This window comes from Acomys russatus, chromosome 19, assembly GCF_903995435.1.
Source record: "Acomys russatus chromosome 19, mAcoRus1.1, whole genome shotgun sequence".
Lineage (NCBI taxonomy): Eukaryota > Metazoa > Chordata > Mammalia > Rodentia > Muridae > Acomys > Acomys russatus.
In genome coordinates this window covers 54,063,680-54,082,663 of record NC_067155.1, presented here as the reverse complement: position 1 = coordinate 54,082,663, position 18,984 = coordinate 54,063,680, and the positions used below count along the sequence as shown (strand labels likewise).

The following is an 18,984-nucleotide window of genomic DNA, read 5'->3' as shown; positions in this document are numbered from 1 at the left end:
AAGTCCAATAGACCGGTGTCACTCGTTTAGGGTGGATCTTTCCACCTAATTAACCCAGTCTAGAAATCCCTCACGCCCAGAAGTTTGTCTCCTAGGTAAGTCTGGATCCCAGCAAGTTGGCCCTCAACATTAAACATCGCGTTTAGCCTGCTTGAGTCTCCCAAGCGCCATTAAGTAAGCAGGAAAGTAAATAAATGAAGCATGCCGTGGTACCTGGGTGAGCATTATGTGCTCCCAGACTGGCAGGGGTGACCCTTTTAGTTGAGATATAATTCACACTCCATGAAATTTTCATTACAGTCTACTAGTCAATGGCTATTAAAGACTTAATTTTGGTTTTTGGAGACAGGGTCTCTCTGTGTAGCCCTGGCTGTCCTGGACTCGCTTTGTAGACCAGGCTGTCCTCGAACTCACAGTGATCCATCTGCCTCTGTCTCCCTAGTGCTGGGATTAAAGGCATGCACCCCAATGCCCGGCTCAATAAATAAATCTTAAAAAAAGACGCCAGTCTCTCTTGGTCCTCTTTTAAATCCTGGGCTTGATTTCAAGCCACACTAGAAAGTTTGTTTTTCCTCAGTCATGCTTTGCTTTCCTTAAAAAAAAGAAAAGAAAAGAAAAGAAAAAGATTTATTTTTATGTATACAGTGTTCTGTCTGCATGTACACCTGCAGGCCAGAAGAGGGCACCAGATCTCGTTATAGATGGTTATGAGCCACCATGTGGTTGCTGGTAATTGAACTCAGGACCTTTGGAAGAGCAGCCAGTGCTCTTAACCTCTGAGCCATCTCTCCAGCCCCTGCCTGGTTATTTTGTCTTCTTTCAGAAAGAAGTCACTCCAGGACCTGTTCCACCTCCTGAGAGCAGAGAACACAAGTGTACTTGATTTATGGGTGCTGGGAATCAGACCTGGGGCCTCACATGTGGTACACTATCTGTTGAGCCCAAGCCCCTAGAATGCCACCTTTTCATGTGCCCCCCCCCCCACCATTTGCGCTAACTTCTCCTTCCTCATTCCACCTCCTTTACTTGGCCGATGGCTGTTGCTTTTTTCTCTCCACTCCCTCAGTGTTAACCTCCTTCCTTCAGAGACTTGGCAACTGTTTCTGTTCGCTTGTTGGGTGTTGCCCTAACTCCCTGGTTCTAAACCAAGAGTGGTTGTATGTCCAAGCAGGTATCTGGAAACAGCTGAGACGTTTTCAGTGTCCCCACACCCCCTTGCCCCTCACACTCCCACCCCCCCAACCTCCCCCTCTGCAACCCCTCTCCCCCACTCCCACCCTCCCCCACTCCCTGCCCAGAGAGTGGCAGGGTGCTACCAGCATCTAGTGAGTAGAAGCCAGGGATGCTGCCAAGTCACCTCTGGTGCCGAGGACAACCTCTCCAGAAAAGACATACTGTGTCCCAAAATGTCAATAGTATCAACATTGAGAAACCTTAGGACCAATTAACGACCAGTGTTCCTTTTCCTTAGGCTAGCAAAAAAGAAATCAGAAGAGATCTTTCGCCTGGTCTGCCAGGAAGTTCTCGTTAGAAAATACATGCCTCTTTTCTTTTTTCTTTTTTTTTAGCAGCTAAGGCCGTGGCAATCCCCATGCAAAGCTATTTCCTAATGCCATCGAGGTGCCCCAAGAGCCCGGATGGTATTTTCACTACTTCTTGGCCTCTGAAAGCAGCAACTGACCTCCGAAGAATCCTTGAAGTGCTAGGAATGTAACTCGGCTAAGGAGGAAAACTCAGGGTTTCTCAAGTCCAGCAAAATGTCAAATCTGGATTTTCCTCCTTAGGGAGGCTGAGAAAGGTATTTTGTGAAGTCCTCTCCCCTGGCTAGAAGCAGTGACTCCTGCGAACCTCTTCTTTGCTCTCTCCCTTCACTGCCCCCCCTGCCCCCCCCTTACACCTTACTCCCCAACCCCCACCACTCTCACGGCTGGTGCCCATGGGAGGGGGACGAAAAAAGGCACACAGGAGCTTTGACAAAGGACTGTTTGCCACATGCCTCACGGAGCAGAAATCTCAGTGGCTGGAAGCTCAAGGCACGTGACACCCAAAGTCAGCACACTGAGATCTGCAGCAGCCCCGCCCCGACAGAGGTTGCTGGCTTACTGAGGACATAGGTTACTGCAAATGCCAGGCAAGTGAGCCACCTGTGCTCCCTCTGGCCCAATCTAACCGGTTCTCCTGACTGACACGGAAATTGGGTAATTATACATGCCTTGAAAATAAGTTTGATTGGTCCTCTGGAGTTGGACAAGGCAAGGAACAGGGGTTGACATTCCATCTTTAAAAAGCTTGTCCTTGGGGTAGGATTACCTGACAGGCTGGCTGGAACTGGCTAGTGGTGTGCGTGGTTTAAAGAACAACCTTTAGCGCAGTTGGCAGAGACGGAAATGCCAAGCTGAGGATTCCAGAGAGGCGCCACCCCCTCTTCTGGACAGGCACCAATTCCTGTAATACACACATATATGTACACACACACACACACACACACACACACACACACACACACACACAGGAGAAGGTGTGAACGCTTTCCTTTTTATCCCAAAAGTCAACTTCCTTTTCGTTGTATGTCTTGCCGCATCTCACTCACTACAGGAAGTGATTTCTCAGGCTCGAGTCTTATGGAAACCTTTGAGTTTTAGAAGCTTGGGCTTGGCACACTGTGAACCGCAAAAGTGTTTAAGGATGAGAGCAATTAGGGTGACATACTGATGTGTGCTTAGTTGGCAGGGCTCTAGGTATATTAAACACACACACACACACACACACACACACACACACACACACACACACAAAGGAACATTAAATGGGAATCTCCAAAGTAGCTGGAATCCTGTATGAAGTGAATCCAGAAAAAGGCGACTATTCCTGGATGAGCTCTTCTTATGTTACAATTAACACTTACAGGGCAGGCCCAGGCCCAGGCACTTCCTGTGCAGTCCTGGAAACCTGAATTTGGTCCATAGACCCCAGGTAAAGCTGGAAGAAGAGAGCTGACTCCTGATAATGGTCCTTTAACCTCACTCTTGCACTATGGCATGCCTCTATTCCCATCATGCACACACACACACACACACACACACACACACTTGTAAACAATAAGCTAAACATTATTCCACACTGGATTACTAAAGACCGGTGGTTCTATCGTTTGTGAATTCCATCTATGCAACCTTTTCCTTCCGCCCTTTTATTATGTATGATTTCACGTCCATTGTCCTTTCTTTTACCCAGCAGACCAGCTCCCCCTCCTGTGTGCCAGACATTACATTAAAGGCTGACAGCAGGGGGCCGATTGACCTCTAACCCCCCCCGCCCCAACCTGAACTGTAGTTAAATACTCATGATGGTCTGGGAACACAACAGGAAACACAGGCCCCTCAGATGGAATTACATCCTAGTTGGTAGAATGAAGAATAATGACAAGGGTATTGGGACAGCTGGGTTTGTGGCAGGCCAGTCAGCTAGGGCAAGAAACCTGAATGTCTATATATTCATGCACACATCATATATGAGCTAACCTGGGCATGCTAGTGTGTGCCTATAATGCCCAGCAAGTGGCATGTGGAGGCAGGAGGATCAGGAGTGAGTTCAAGGTCAGCCTTGGCTAGATAGAAAGTTCAAGGTCGGGCTGGAGAGATGGCTCAGTGGTTAAGAGTGCCACCTGCTCTTCCAGAGATTCTGAGTTCAATTCCCAGCAACCACATGGTGGCTCACACCCACCTATAATCTGATCTGGTGCCCTCTTCTGGCATGCAGGTGCACATGCAGACAGAACACTGTATACACGATAATAAATAAATCTAGAAAGTTCAAGGTCAGCCTCGGTCACAGGAGATCCCATCTTAAAAATAACTATTGGCCGGGCGTGGATAAGGGCGGGGGATTAAAGATATGTGCCATCATTCCTGACCCTTTTTTTTTTTTCTGCCAAGGCATGACTCTTGAGAAGAGGCAGAAGCAGTGGCAGAAAAAAGGGGCCTAGTTGTCTTTAGTTTTCAGCCCACTAGAGTTTTTTTTTTCCCCACCAGAGTTTCTGAAGGCCTCCAAATCACAGGTAGGGAAAAGACCTGTTTGGCTAGGTAGAGACATGGAGTTTTCTTTTTCTTTTTTTTTTTTTTCCAGACAGGGTTCCTCTGTGTTATAGCCCTGGCTGTCCTGGAACTCTCTTTGTAGACTAGGCTGGCCTTGAACTCAGAGAGATCCGTCTGCCTCTGCCTCCCAAGTGCTAGGATTAAAGGTGTGTGCTGCCTAGACATGGGGCTTTTAGGGTACATTAATTATGGAAATGTTGGGTTTGTGTATTGCTGTTTCTCATTGCATATAGTATATGTACTATACTATATTCTATATTATTGTATAGAACACCAATCTCGGTTTCTTATAGTTATGTAAAGGAATGGTGTGTGTGTGTGTGTGTGTGTGTGTGTGTGTGTGTGAAGGAAACTGTTAAACTGGGTATAGTGGCACACAATTTGTAATCCCAGCACTTGGCAAGTTGTAGGCAAGGAGATCAGGAGTTCAAGGCCAACCGTGGTGACACTCAGTTTGAGGTCAGCCTGGGCTCTATGAGACTCTATCTCAGAAAATCAGAAAAGAGGGAACAAAAGGATGGGGAGAAAAAAGGGAGGAGAAACCCCTGCCCTTATCCACTCCCCAAAATCCCAGTCTATCGGTCATTCTCAATAATTTACGGAGCCGGGCGGTCGTAGCGCACGCCTTTAATCCCAGCACTCGGGAGGCAGAGGCAGGCGGATCGCTGTGAGTTCGGGACAGCCAAGGCTACACAGAGAAACCCTGTCTCGAAAAAAAAAAAAAAAATTTACGGTCCTCCAGGAAATCCAAATCCTTGACCGCAGGCAGCCAAGTCCAAAGCGACTACAACTGCTGAACTACAATTCCCAGCAGACACTGCGCCCACACTCTTTGCACGCGTTCTGTTCCAGTGACTACATAAGGCTGCGAGCCCAAAGGGGCGGGGCTTGGAACAGAGCCACGAATAGGGGGTGGGACCGGGGCGGGGCTGAAGAAGGGGCGGCGCTGCCGGCGCGGCCCGGAACACGCTAGTGGAGCGGAAGATGGCGGCGGCGGCGGTAGCGGCTGCAGCCGGGATCCCAGTTTGGCTAAGACGGAGGAACCGCCAGCTCTGACCTCGCTCTGGCTCCTGTGCGTGCGGCGCAGCGTTTGCGAGGCTCCGTGCGACGGGCGAGGGCGGAGGCGGCCAGTGCGCGCCGCCTTGAGGAACGCCCCGGCGGCGCTGCTGCGGCTGAGGAGAGAGCCGGTTCCGGGCCTCGGCGTCCTCTGCCGTCCCGGGCCCCGCGCCTCCTCGTGGGGCTGGCGGCGGCGATGTTCTCGGTCTTGTCGTACGGGCGGCTGGTGGCCCGCGCCGTGCTCGGCGGCCTGTCGCAGACCGACCCCAGGGCGGGCGGCGGCGGCGGCGGCGACTACGGGCTGGTGACGGCGGGCTGCGGCTTCGGCAAGGACTTCCGTAAGGGCCTGCTCAAGAAGGGCGCGTGCTACGGGGACGACGCGTGTTTCGTGGCCCGCCACCGCTCGGCCGACGTGCTGGGTGAGTCCCCCGGCCCCAGGTCCGCCTCCTGGGGACTCCGGAATGCGAGGCTTCCCTGCTTCCTCCGCTGAGCGCGGCGACCCGCCAGGCACCCCAAGACACGTTTTCTGCTTCAGGATCCCCGCACTTTATAAATGGGGGAAACTGAGGGCCAGAGTGGTGGAGCCACGTGCCCAAGGTCACCGCCTTGGGAATGTGTCCAGTCTGTCCCGGTGCAGAGCCGCACTCTTATTAGTCACAGCCCCCACGCGACCTCGTCCTCCTCGCTGGGCGACACCTGCAGGCTGCTAACCTCGCTTTGCCTCGCTCCCTCCTCCCTCTGTGCACCCCGGGAATCCCTGCTTCTTGGCGAGCTCCTGATGCCCCGGCCCGGCCCCAGCTGCGGGATCTGGAGCAGACCGAAGACTGACGGCGGGAACCCAAAGCCCTGCCGCGGTGGTTTTTTTCCCCCCCTCGCTCGCTGCCTGTTCGGATCCCTGATTTCCATTCTTTTCGGGAGGAGGGGCTGGGGTTGGGGGGTGGACTGCTGGCCGGTTAGAAATTCTAGCAGTGCTTTCTCCCAAATCGAACTTGCCTACTTGAGGTCACTTGGGGTGGCAGAAGGTCTCCTTGACCCAAAATAGAATGGCCGGACCTGCTTGTAGGCTGCAGCCAAAAAAGCTTTGAGACTCGGTCACAGCTTTGTAGGCCACAGGTGCCTCCTAAGACCTATCCCAGTTACACCTTTGGAGAGAGGAGACAGAACTGTCCGAAGGGCTAAACAGTGCACAGCTATCAGAAACTTTACCTAGAATGTGCCCTTGGAGATTTTGTATATGCCATTAAAGTCCTTTCAGTTCACAAAGCTCTTCCTTTGAAATTGAAGGACATACTGTCATTGGCTCTAGGTTCAAATGTCACTTTGGTTTCACTTCTCCGGTGACATTGAGTTTTTGGTTACTTAAAGTTTCATATGCTGAGACAAAATTTGACGTTGGAGCAAATAGTAGTCTTTGTGATAGTAATTGCTTCCTTTTAAAAGTTTTTGAAGACATTGTCTTTCTGTAGCCCACTTAATGTGCGGTGGAGGCCATGCTTGAACTCCTGAGCCTCCTGCCTCCAGCCTTCCAAGTGCTGAGGATACAGGTGTGTGCCGTAACTCCCAGCTCGTGGCGTTATTTTTAAGCCAGATAGCAGAATAATCTTCTAAGTTTTGGTTCTGTCACTTTTGTAAACGAGACACTGAGAATGTGGTTCTCATTTAATTGATGAATGACCCCGTTACCTATGCTGAGAAAATTCTTTTAGTATTTAGACAGCGCTAGCAATGCTGACCTGTCAGAGAGCCTCCCTAGGTTAAGTTTGAAATTACACAAATTCACATGAAGTCTGTCTCCACTAGGTCTTTTTTTTTTTTTTTTTGAGAGGCTGCCGTTAGCTGCTTCTGCAAGTCACCTAAGCGGCACCTCGCTTGATGATGTGTGCTGCCTTTAAAGTTACTGTCAGCTGTGGGTAGGCCAGTGTAGGCTGCTTCCCGCCAACGTGCAGGAGGCCTTTCTTCAAAAAAGGTGTCGGAATAGTAGTCATTTAAACAGATTGAGAGATACTGAGCCAGTGAAGGTGTTTTATAAAGTTGACTATAAGACAGTTCTTATTTGTTTTTGTGAGAAACCTGTGGTTTGATTCATAATTTGGGAGTATAATGGTTTCTAGACCTGAAGTCTGAGAATATCAAATTTAAATTCCTGGAGTAAACCATTCCTAGGTTTCAAATTGCCTGCCATTCTGGGTAGTGAGACAGAATCTTGTACATCTACCCAGAGGTCTTCTTGTTACTGTTTGTTTTGAGGCAGGATCTTGCCATATTGCTCAGGATGGCATGAACTCTGGTCTCAAGAAACCCTCTTGCAGGCCAGGCAGTGGTGGCATACTTTTAATCCCAGCACTCGGGTGACAGAGGCAGGCAGATATCTGACTTAGAGGCCAGCCTGGTTTACAGAGGGATTTCCAAGACACCCCAAGGCTACACAGAGATTCCCTATCTTGAAAAAACAACCCCCCCCCCAAAAAAAATCTTGCCTAAGCCTCCTGAATCTTGGGAGTGCTAGGACTACTGGTGAGCTTGCTATGCCTAGTCAGGTCTGCTTGTTATTAGTTGTATCCTTCTGCGTTAGTCACTGAGTAGTCATCTTCCTTATCAGATCAACTGAAGATGGAGGGTACTAATTTGTATAATTTTTATTGCAATATGTTTTGTATTAACAAGCATTGTTAACTATCTTACTGTACCTAATTTATAGATGACACTTTATCATAGGTACATATGTATCTGAAAAAGAACTTAGAAGGCAGTACTCTGAGGTTCAGGCATCCACTAGGGGCCTTGAATGTATCTGCCAAGGAGAATGGGGACCACTGTATCTGAACGTAGTAAATCCCTGTGCTGAATTTTTAACATGCTGCTGTCTTGGTATTGTGGCATAGTTAGTTACAGGGATATGGGAGATACTGGTCAGACCCTTCCTGAAAAAGCACAAACATAATTTTATGCTCTTGCATTCTAGCAGAAACCATGTCTAGTTTGAGGTTAAGTTTTGCAATTTAGTGCCTCTGTGAGTTGTGGTCTTGGGTGGACTCTCTAAGAGTCTGCCGTTCCTTATCTGGAGAAAGTGAAAGAAGTGGGTTGTCAGACCTTCAGGCTGAGCCAGTCACACTTTCCTGTTGTCCCTTAGAACATGCATTCCTATGGCATCGCCACAGATACCGTCAGTAGATTTCTTCTGGTTTGAATCTAGCATTGAGTATTTGTTTTTTCGAGACAGGGTTTCTCTGTGTAGCCTTGGCTGTCCTGTACTCAATTTGTAGGCCAGGCTGACCTTGAACTCAGATATCCGCCTGCCTCTGCCTCTCCAGAGCTGGGATTATGCAGGTGTGCTCCACCAAGGCCAGCTGAGCACTCAGTTCTTAAATTACCTTGGTTCACTGGCTGTAGTAGGATCCCTGGCTGTGGAAGGGACCTTTCCAGAGAGGAAAGCACAGAGGCAGGCTTGCACAGACCCTCCAGCCTTCACTGCCAGGTAGCTGACCGTGTGCCACCTAAGGCACACACTTGAGTGTTTGGCGGAGATCTCCAGCTCCTTCTCTTACAAGGAATGCCATAGGACAGCCACACGCACGGCTGCTTATGTGACCAAGAAGAGGTCAGGCAGAATTGACAAAGATCATACGCACACACACCTGCAAATGGGGGAGTGGGCACGGGAGCAGTGAGGGACAGGTTCTCCAGGACCGTCCTGTTGTGGAGGAGCTTCTGGTAAGCCATCATGGGAGTCACCTGAAACAACTTCCTAACTTGGCCTCATTTGATTCTTGGCAGCCATGAACCAGTTCACCAGATGGTGCCTGGACTGATAGGAGCTATAAGCTGAATTACATTAAGGCAGATCTCTGTGAGTTGAGGCTAGCTTGATGTACATTGTGAGATCTTGTCTCCAAACTGAGACTCGGTCTTGATAGATATCTCTGCAGTTTGGTCACACACTATGGGCTTCTCAACTGTTAGGAATGAAAGGGAGTTTCTTCTTGCATGAGAAATAAATTATTAGTTTGATTTTTTTAAGAATTGAAATTGGCAGGGTGTAGTGGTACATGTCTTTAATCTCGTCACTTGGGAGGTGCAGGCAGGTGCATCTCTGAGTTCTGGGGCAGCCAGGCCTACACAGGGAAACTGTCTCACACAACACCAAAAACCCAAAACAATAAATAAATAAATAGATAAATCACCTGAACTCTGCTGTTAGTCATGATGAAGAGTACTTGATGCCTCACACTGTTACTGTCCCCATTGGATTTCTTTTAGGAAAAACTGGCTGTGGAGGGTGTGGTGAGACCAGGCACCACTCCCATCCCATGGAAAATTGGCTGGGGCTCATTCTCTTTATTGGGCCAGCAGAAGCCCACATGTGCACGAGCTTCGTGGACTTTGCTTGTTCCTTCCTCCCTGAGGCTCAGCCTGGAGCTTTGCCACTTTGCATGCTATGCCTTCCATGAAAGCCACCTGATGTCATCAGAGTGCTCCCAGTCCCCATCCACCACAGCAGCATCAAAAGGCTGTTGAGAATGTAAGACTTCAAAACCTTCAGGTTCATTTCTTCCATGTTTTGGTGACAAGCAGACAGAGGCCTTCAGATGCTTAGGTGACTTCAAAGCACCGCTAGTTACTGGCAAAGACAGGCTTCTCTGTCATGCCTGGAGGGGTGGAGGGAGGGGACAAGAGAGAGAATATGAATGTGTTTATAATTGCTTTATTCTCTCTGACTCATAACTGAAAAGCAACAAAAACTCCCCTGCATGCTAAACACAGCTTACAGAAAGCATTTATTTGAAAATGGCAGGCATAGTCTGTGCCATATAAATTCTGGCCTCTAAAGATTGAGCTGTGAAGCCATTCTTTAAAAGCCAAGGGATGTTTGTTTAAGCTTGGTTTAACTTGGAACTAACACATGAAAATAAAACAGTTTTCTACTTTAGCCTTTGGTTTTGAGTTTTTATTGGGCCAGAATTCTGAAGTGTTTCTATGAGTCTTGCCAGTCTTAAAAATATTCTTTGGGGGCGGGTGGTGGTGGTACTGTTTGTGTTTGTGTATATGTGTTTTAATTTTTAAAAATATTTTTAAAATATTTAATTTCTGTGTGTGGGTGTTTGCCTGCATGTATGTACCACATGCATGACTGGTGCCCTCATGGGCATTGGAGTCCCTGGAACTAGAATTCTGAAAGGTTGTGAGGTGCCATGTGAGGACTGGAAGTCAAGCCCTGGTCCTCCATAAGGGCAGCTATTGTGTACGGTGTTTTCAAGGCTCTTGGCTACTGAACCATCATCTTTCTAACACTGGTTTTGGTTTTGAGACGGCCTCACTCTATATACCCACGGCTGACATAGGCTAGGCTGGTTTCAAACTTAGAAGAAATCTGCCTGCCTCTGCCTCCTGAGCTCTGAGATTAAAGGTGTGTGTAACCACGCCTGGCTTCTGAACTTTAATGTGTAAAGATCAGATGAGGAACTGAATTAGGTACATAGGTTAGGTCCATTTTGGCCTTTCCAGTCTTTTGTTGGTGTTGTTTGTTTTGACAAAGTTTCTCTGTGTAGCCTTGGCTGTCCTGGGCTGCTTTGTAGACCAGGCTGGCCTCAAACTCACAGAGAACTATCTGCCTCTGCCTCCCTGAGTGCTGGAATTACAGGTGTGCGCCACCTCGTCTGGCTGACCTTTCCAGTCTTGATAAGCCTGATAAACTTGGCAGACGCTTGTGTCTGAGCTGTACTTTTACGTAAGTAGTCACTGGGGGAGCGCACTGACGCCAGCGGCTCAAGGAGTCCTCTCTGGAATCTCTGGTCCTGTCCTTTCGGGACATCAGTCTCATCTCATAGTCGGGATTTTCTTTCTTTCTAACAGCCAGACCTTTTTTTTAAACAATTATTTTATGTACTTTAGTGTTTTTCCGGCACGAGTGAAGGGACCAGATCCCCTGGAACAGGAGTTACAGACAGTTGTGACTGCCATGTGGGTGGGTGCTGGAGATTGACCCTGGATCCTCTGGAAGAGCAGCCAGTGCTCCTAATGGCTGAGCTACCTCCCCAGCCTAATAACCAAAGCAATCTTTTTAAAGAAGTTTTCCTCTGTAGATCAGGCTGGCCTCGAATTCACTGGTATCTGTCTGCTTCTGCCCCTAGAGTGCTGGGATTAAAGGCGGACGCTACAACTGCCCAGCTCTTTTTTTTTTTTTTTTTTTTTTTTTTGGTTTTTCAAGACAGGGTTTTTCTGTGTAACGGCCCTGGCTGTCCTAGACTTGCTTTGTAGACCAGGCTGGCCTTGAACTCACAGCGATCCATCTGCCTCTGCCTCCCTGAGTGCTGGGATTATAGGCAGGTGCCACCATGCCCGTTTTAGTCAGGAAGACAAATCTACCTGTTGATGACCTTGAGCCTTTTGTTGTTTTAAGCTGAGCTGTAGTGCTTGGAAGACAGCTCAGCTGGTAAAGGTGCTTGCCACCAAGTCCAGTCACCTGAGTTTGAGCCCCAGATCCTACATGACATAAGGAGAAAACTGACTCCCTCAAGCTGCCCTCTGACCTCCACACTCTAGCTCCATAGTTCATGTCAAAAAAAGAAGCCAAAACTGAGTTGCAAAGTCGCATGATATGACATGGCACCCTTTAAAAATGCAATGCATACTCAGTTTGAAAATTCACAAGGTTGGGCTGGAGAAATGGCTCAGAGGTTAAGCACACCAACTGCTGTTCCAGAGGTCCCGAGTTCAATTCCCAGCAACCGCATGATGGCTCACAACCATCTATAATGTGATCTAATGCCCTCTTCTGGCCTGCAGAGCACTGTATACATAATAATAAATAAATAATCTTTTTTAAAAATTCACAAGGTTGTACAGCCTTCCCTACACTCTTGAGTCCAGAACAACCCCCCGCTTCAAAAAAACACTGTCCATTGCAGTTGCTCCCCACTTGTGGGTGTTTCCCAGTCCTTGTAGCAGCTTGTGGATTCTCTGGATTTGCCTGTTCGGGGTGTTTGTGTAAGTGGAACCCTAAGACTATGTAGTCTTTCATGCCGTTTCCTTTCTCTTAGCCTATTTTCAAAGTTGAGGCCAGAGAATGTGTCAATACTGAATCCTTTATCAAGGCTGCATAAGGTTCCATTTCAGGGATATACCACATTCCGTTGGTCCATTTGTTGGTATGAGTGGGTGTTTTCACATACTGGCCATTGTGAATAATGTTTGCCATATTTCTATAGAAGCTTTTGTGTGAGCAGGTGTTATACTTTATTTTGAAGTGTGTGTGGGCATTCACTACATAGCCAAGGCTTGCCTTGAACTCTCAGCAGTTCTCCTGCTTTGATTTCTTAAAGTGCTGTGCTTACAGACACGTGCCACCATGTTTGGCTATGCACTTGTGTTTTTATATTTTTGGTTGTGAGCCCAGCCTTTAACGACTGAGCCATCTCTTCAGCTCAGTGTTTTTAATCTTTTCAGGTCTATACCTGAGAGTGGAATTACTTGGACATAGGATAAATTGATATAACTTGATCTTGATTATATAATCACTTTATATAAAGAAAATTATCTTTAAAGCTGGGTGTGATGGCGCGTGCCTGTAATCCCAGCACTTGGGAAGCAGAGGTAGGAGGATCTCTGTGAGTTCAAGGCCAGCCTGCTCTACAGAGCGAGTCCAGGACAGCCAGAGCTCTATTACACAGAGAAACTCTGTCTTGAGAAACCAAAAATAAATAAATTAATTAAATTAAATTGCAGTATTTAAATATGTACGTTCTGAGATAAGTCATCTCGGTATTTTCAAGAGATAACCAGCAGCTGGGTTTAGTAATCTCAGCGCTTGAGAGGCACAGGCTGGCAGATCTGTGTAGAGTGAGTTCCAGCCAGCACTCGGGAGGCAGAGGCCGGCAGATCTCTGTGAGTCCAAGGCCAGCCTGGTGTACAGAGTGAGTTCCAGGACAGCCAGGGGCTACAGAATGAGAAGAGAAAAAGAAAAGCATGAACTACTGAGAAAGTGTGAGCAGTATGGACTTGCAGAAAGGGCTGTTGAGGGCTGACTAGCTGCCGTGTGGCTCTGAAGATGACAGGGTTGATGGAGAGGATGTTTGCTGCTCGCTGTGCTCGGCACCTCCCCGCCCTGCTTGTGGGTGACTTAACCTTGTGTAAGGTACTTAGGAGGCACCTTCACTTTCAGCCATTGCCTTCAGCTACCTTTTCTGTTTACCAGTTTGAAATATGGAGACTTGGGGCTCAGCCCAGCCGTCCTGACTTTCAGCTCTTTGCTCAAGGCATTAGTGTCTGTCTCTCTCTAGAGGGCTCTGGATGGATCTTTCTGTAGAGTAAACCATTAGATTTTAGAGGTGTGAGTGCTTATACTATTTTAGGTATTTACAAAGGCTTGTTAAATCTCAGGAAAATGTAGGGTGCAGGTGGGTTCCTGTTGGGTGTGGGAGGCTGTCCTTTGAACTTTAGGGTGGTATCACTCAACTGGGTAGTGGGTAATCTGAATGGCTGTAGCAGTCTCCAGGTGGACTTGGTGCTCAGGAACACTACACCAGGTCAGAATGTGACCTACAACCATGTCCTCTGGTAGGTCAGGCACGTGTCATCTTCAGGCCGAATGCCACCGCTCTTTATGTAGTTCTCCCATGTCTTTTCTAAGGCTGCACGTAGGTCATGGGATTTAGACTTCACAGGGAAATGCTTTGGGAAAATAAGTTCACAGAATTTTATTTCTAACAACATGGGACTTCAGTCAGCTGAAAATAATGTGCCTATTGAATTTATCTTTCACAACTGTGTTAAGTTCCATCTCTTTGAGAAGTGGCATCTAGTGCAGAGCTGCTGTTAGGAACATTTGGGAACCTGGGCTTCGTGTCCTTAATGCTGAAAGTTCCTAAAATCAATCCTAAGTCTTGCAAAGGCTGCAGAGGACACAAAGCTGAGAACAGGAAAGCTACCAGTCATTTGGACTTGAACTGGCCTTTGGCACAACCCTCTCAGTTTAGTTGTAGATGGTTAGGAAAGAAAAGAGGTACTGAGTGCTTCTGTAAGATTCCAAGTGGGGCCAGGCATGGTGGCACACGCCCTTAATCCCAGCACTCGGGAGGCAGAGGCAGATGGATCTCTGAGTATGAGGCCAGCCTGGTCTACAAAGAGAGGTCCAGGACAGCCAAGGCTACACAGAGAAACCCTGTCTCAAACAAACAAACAAACAAACAAACAAACAACCAGATCCCAAGTGAGGATTTGGCAGTAGACTGGAGGAGGAAACAGGTCCTTTGTCTAAGGAGTAAGGCCCTCACTTTGTTTCTTATGCACCAAGATCTTTACCTGGCTGAGGAGTCAGCTGCCTCTCCTGAAAGTGGCTCTGGAGATGGCAGAGTAGTTATGTGGCTCTCTTGAAATCTGTGCCGCTCTAGACACAATCGCACTCTCGTGTCACCTCCTGTGTTTCCTCGGCGGTAAAGTTGATCAGTCAGTAGGTTTGTTTGGTGCTGTTAGTGTTGACGTTAGCCTGTACCTACAGCTCAGTTGCGCTGTCTAGTGCTTTTAAATGAGTGCTTCTGTTTTGTGCGCGTAAAATAACAGCTGCTCGTAAGACTCCTGTGTAAAACACCTGTGGTGCATACCTCGGCTGCAATCAGCACAGCTCCCTCTGGTCGTTGCACACTGTTGGGCAGTGTTGTTACCTTATAGTTCATGCCATGTGTTTGATGTAGGTGTTTTCTGTACAGACTGAGCAGAGTTTATCACATCTGCATTATGTACTGAAGCCCTCTACTTTTATTATTTTTTTATTGTTTTTACCCCATTTCCTGCTATAAAGTAACAGTGAGGTTACTCTTTTTTTTTTTTTTTTTTGGTTTTTCGAGACAGGGTCTCTCTGTGTAGCCTTGGCCATCCTGGACTCACTTTGTAGACCAGGCTGGCCTCGAACTCACAGCGATTCGCCTGCCTCTGCCTCCCGAGTGCTGGGATTAAAGGTGTGCGCCACCACGCCCGGCTGAGGTTACTCTTTATTTGGAATAGCACCTTAGGGTTGACACCTTGAGGACCTCTGCAGCAGCAGCCAGGAGTGTGCAAAGACCCTGCTGCACGTAGCCCCTGAGAACTCTCCAGTAAGGGTGCATGCTTTGTGCTTACCTAGGTGCTGTGGAGCCCTTTCTCCAGTAAGCGTCATGTCAGCCTAGAGGGTATCACACTTAACATGTATGAGTTTACCAGGCTGTCCACGACTTGTATCTGTTCTTGATGTGAATCGCAAGGACTGATAAGAGACTGCCGCTTTCCCAGGGTCCACAAAGTGACCCACAGAATGTGTTGTGGCAGGTCCCGGAACGTACAGACTGTTTTGTTGACCTCTTGTTTTGACCTTTCAAAGCTGCCGTCACCTAGCACGTTTTCATTTTCTGGCTTCTCAGAGTCACTGCACATCATCGTTTGAGGTAGCTGCTGAAGGTTGGCTGCGCTGAATGAGGCAAACAGAAAAGCGCCTGTGTTTTCACTTCAGTGTTTGGACAGCAGCTCTGGGTCAGGCTTGAGCTGTTCCCTAAACCTGGACTTGAGCTTTGGCCGTTAAGTGGGTAATAGGTCTCAGAATTTTCCCGTGAAATGAGGTCTCATCAGGGATGTCCCATTCACAGGGCACTGTGGCTTTCTTGGTGCTGTGTGTTTCAAATTCAAAACTGATTAGTGTAGAAAAGCTTTTCAATATCTTAGCTAAGTCGCCAAAAACGTTTTTACTCTCCTGAGTCTTTGTTGACACGTCTCTGAAAATATACCCGTGCCATGTGACAAGGCCAAGGGGTACTTGATGGGAGCCGATGCCACAAAGCTGTGTGGAAACAGGTTGGCTGGGCTTGTTCACCTCGTGCCTTCTCAGGAGTTTCTTGCCTGAGCTCCTTATTCTGGCAGCGTGATTTGGAGGTCCAGAGTCAGCAAGCAGCATCACTAGTGCCTTGTGTGTGCTAAAGTATGCGTTTACATATCCAAGCAAGTAAAGGTGGCCTATGCACGGAAGGGCTTTGTCTACTGGGGCACACAGACATGGCAGCGGTAACCACAGAAGGAGCTGCTGAAAGAGCTGACCCCCACAAGGCTGGCTGTATGCAGGGCAGTTGGAAGGAGCCAGGCTGCAGATGTGCAGATAGAATCACCAGAACTGAGTGACACACGACACAGAGGAGGGAGGGAGGGAGGGGTGGGAGCTAGATATGCATCCAGTAGGTTCACAGAGTTTCTATTCTGCAAGTGCAGGCTGAGGGCTGCTTGTGACAGGCTGGAACATGTAAGGGGAATGACCAAGTTTGGGAATGAAAAGTGGGCTTGCTTAATGGCCTTTGGGGGCAGAATCTCTGCGCTTGTGTTGTGCCTAGTGCTGAGACAGCAACACCTATGAGGGGCACCTGTCCTGTGCTGGCATAGAACACCAGGACTCTGAGGGACATCTCAGCCTGCAGTAAGGCTTGGGAACTGCTGGGCCAGCCACTGGGGGTGAGAAGATATTAGCAGCCATTGAGGCTATCACAGTGACTGAAGGAAAAGGCTAGCCCTTTGTCTATTGCTCACTGTCTAAAATTCCTATTTAAAACAGAAGCCCTACACGGTAGGCAGCCTGTGCCGAGGAGATGCTTGTTAAATGAAGTTGCTTCTGGAGAAAAGCCAGTTCATTTCTTCCAAGTGCAGGCGCACCTTTCTATTCCTTTGTGTTTTTGTAGACAAATAAATGCTTCTTCCTTAGTACTTGCAAATGTCACTGTTGAATGTTTAATGAGCTATTGAATGACAGGCTTGGGGAGTTGACTGGAGAGCCAAAATGGTCCTCTCACTCATCTTTTATACGTTATCTGTAAGTGAACATTGTCTTTTGGTTGTGACCACAGACCAGTGTCTGGAAAGCTGGTGGCTTACAAACAGGAGTCAGAAAACCTCCAGACACTCCCTGCTCGCCGTAGACTGTGCCAGCCTCGCGCTACTGCTTGATGGCTCCTTTCTTTTCTTTATGACTACTTTACGTGCATGGGTATTTCCTGTGTGTACATCTGTGTCTGGTGCCCACGTAGGCCAGAAGAAGGTATTAGATCTTCTGGGGTTGGAATTATAGACAGTTGGGAGCCACCATGTGGGTTCTGGGGATCAACTGGTCTTCTAGAAGGGCAGACAGTGCTCCTAGCCACTGAGCCATGGTTGTTCCTTTTTAAAATCTATTTTGAAGCCGGGCGTGGTGGCGCACGCCTTTAATCCCAGCACTCGGGAGGCAGAGGCAGGCGGATCGCTGTGAGTTCGAGGCCAGCCTGGTCTACAAAGTGAGTCCAGGATGGCCAAGGCTACACAGAGAAACCCTGTCTCGAAAAAACCAAAAAAAAAAAAAAAAAAAAAAAAAAAAAAAAAAAAATAAAATCTATTTTGGCTGTGCTGCAGGCCCTAAGCCTTGCCATGCTTCAGAGTGCTCTGCCTCTGAGCCTCATCCATCCCCACCCCTGTTGATGTTTTTGTTTGTTTGAGACAAAATGTGACATACCCCAGGTTGACCTTGAACTCCTATGAAGCCAAGCAGGACCTTGAATGTGTAAGTGATCCTTTGCCTCCCCACCTCTAAGTACTGGGGTTACAAGTATGCACCACGATATCCAGTAGGCTTCCGTGAACTTGCACTGTGACAGGTGAATGGAGTACACTGCTGTCCTCAGACGGTCAGGGTGCAAGCCTCTCACCTGTGAGTGAAGGTGCTGAGGCTGGTTCTGGACACGTGGCTTAGTCTCAGTTTCAGCTGGAGTTGCTCAGATCTGCCTCAGAGCCTGCCCAGGCCCAGTGTACTGATGCTTAAGGGAATCTGGTAGAAACTTCTTTCATGGAGGTAGTTTTTGCTGAGTCTGAATACTGTGCAGGTGTCAGCTATATTTGAGCGAATAGTAGGACAAAGCCCCTTGATTGAGACAAATAAGAGCCTTGTGTTGACCTTGGTGGCGGCAGGTCTGCTTTTTCCTCCAGGAGATCTCCTGAGTGCCTGGTCTCCTGTGCCTCGTTGTTGGGACTGACTCATGGTGAGAGGTTCTTGGCATGCGGGCAGGAGGTATTTACCTGGAGGCTAAGTTTCTGCACGTGGGACTCTGCCTCTCTCAGCCTTCTGACTTGTGCTTTGTTCTTTATCCTTCTTGGTGAAGACAGCAGGGAACTCATCAGCATCCCTCCAGCTCAAGTTTCAGACACTGTCCCATACCTTCCATTAGGTATACAATCTATTTAGAATTTGTTTCAGTTTTTTTGTTTTGTTTTTTGTTTTCCTGAGATAGGGTTTCTCTGTGTAGCCTTGGCTGTCCTAGACTCACTCTGTAGACCAGGCTGGTCTCAAATTCACAGACATCGTCTGCCTCTGCCTCCCGAGTGCTGGGATTTATAAAAAAGGCATGCGCCACCACGCCTGGCTTAGTTTTGTTTTTTTGAGGCAAGGTCTCATGTAGCCCAGGTTAGCCTTGAACTCCTGATCCTCCTGTTTTCAACTCCCTCAGTGCTAGAGTTATACCAATAGACCACCACTGCTGCGTTCTGCTTTTTAAAACTTTATATTATTTTATAATATCATTCTGGTTTATATCTAATTTGATGTGCTACAGTAATTTATCCTAAATCTCTTAACCTTCCACCCAAGCACAGCAGTAACTGCTTTACTATAAGTTCCATAGGCAGAGCTCTTACAAGTCTAAATCCCTTTAGCTGTGTTTTCAACAGTGCCTTGCATGTTGATGAATGCGCTTTATAATTCCAGTGTTGACTATAGCATAAGATACAGTTCTAACTGCATTTACATACTTTCCTTTATCCAAAAACCATGATTATTATTAAAAATCTTGAAAGTATAGGACATGAA

The 18,984-nt window shown here is 47.8% G+C and overlaps 1 protein-coding gene across 1 annotated transcript in view; it reads left to right on the top strand.

The window, feature by feature from the left end:
• The first annotated feature begins 5,081 nt into the window (after positions 1-5,081).
• Pptc7 (protein phosphatase targeting COQ7) overlaps positions 5,082-18,984 on the top strand; it is a 37,753-nt gene continuing 23,850 nt past the window's right edge. Inside the window, exon 1 of the mRNA XM_051161557.1 lies at positions 5,082-5,569. Within this exon, the coding sequence (XP_051017514.1) occupies positions 5,347-5,569 (223 nt within the window). The 5' untranslated portion in view covers positions 5,082-5,346. The remainder of the gene's footprint in view (positions 5,570-18,984) is intronic.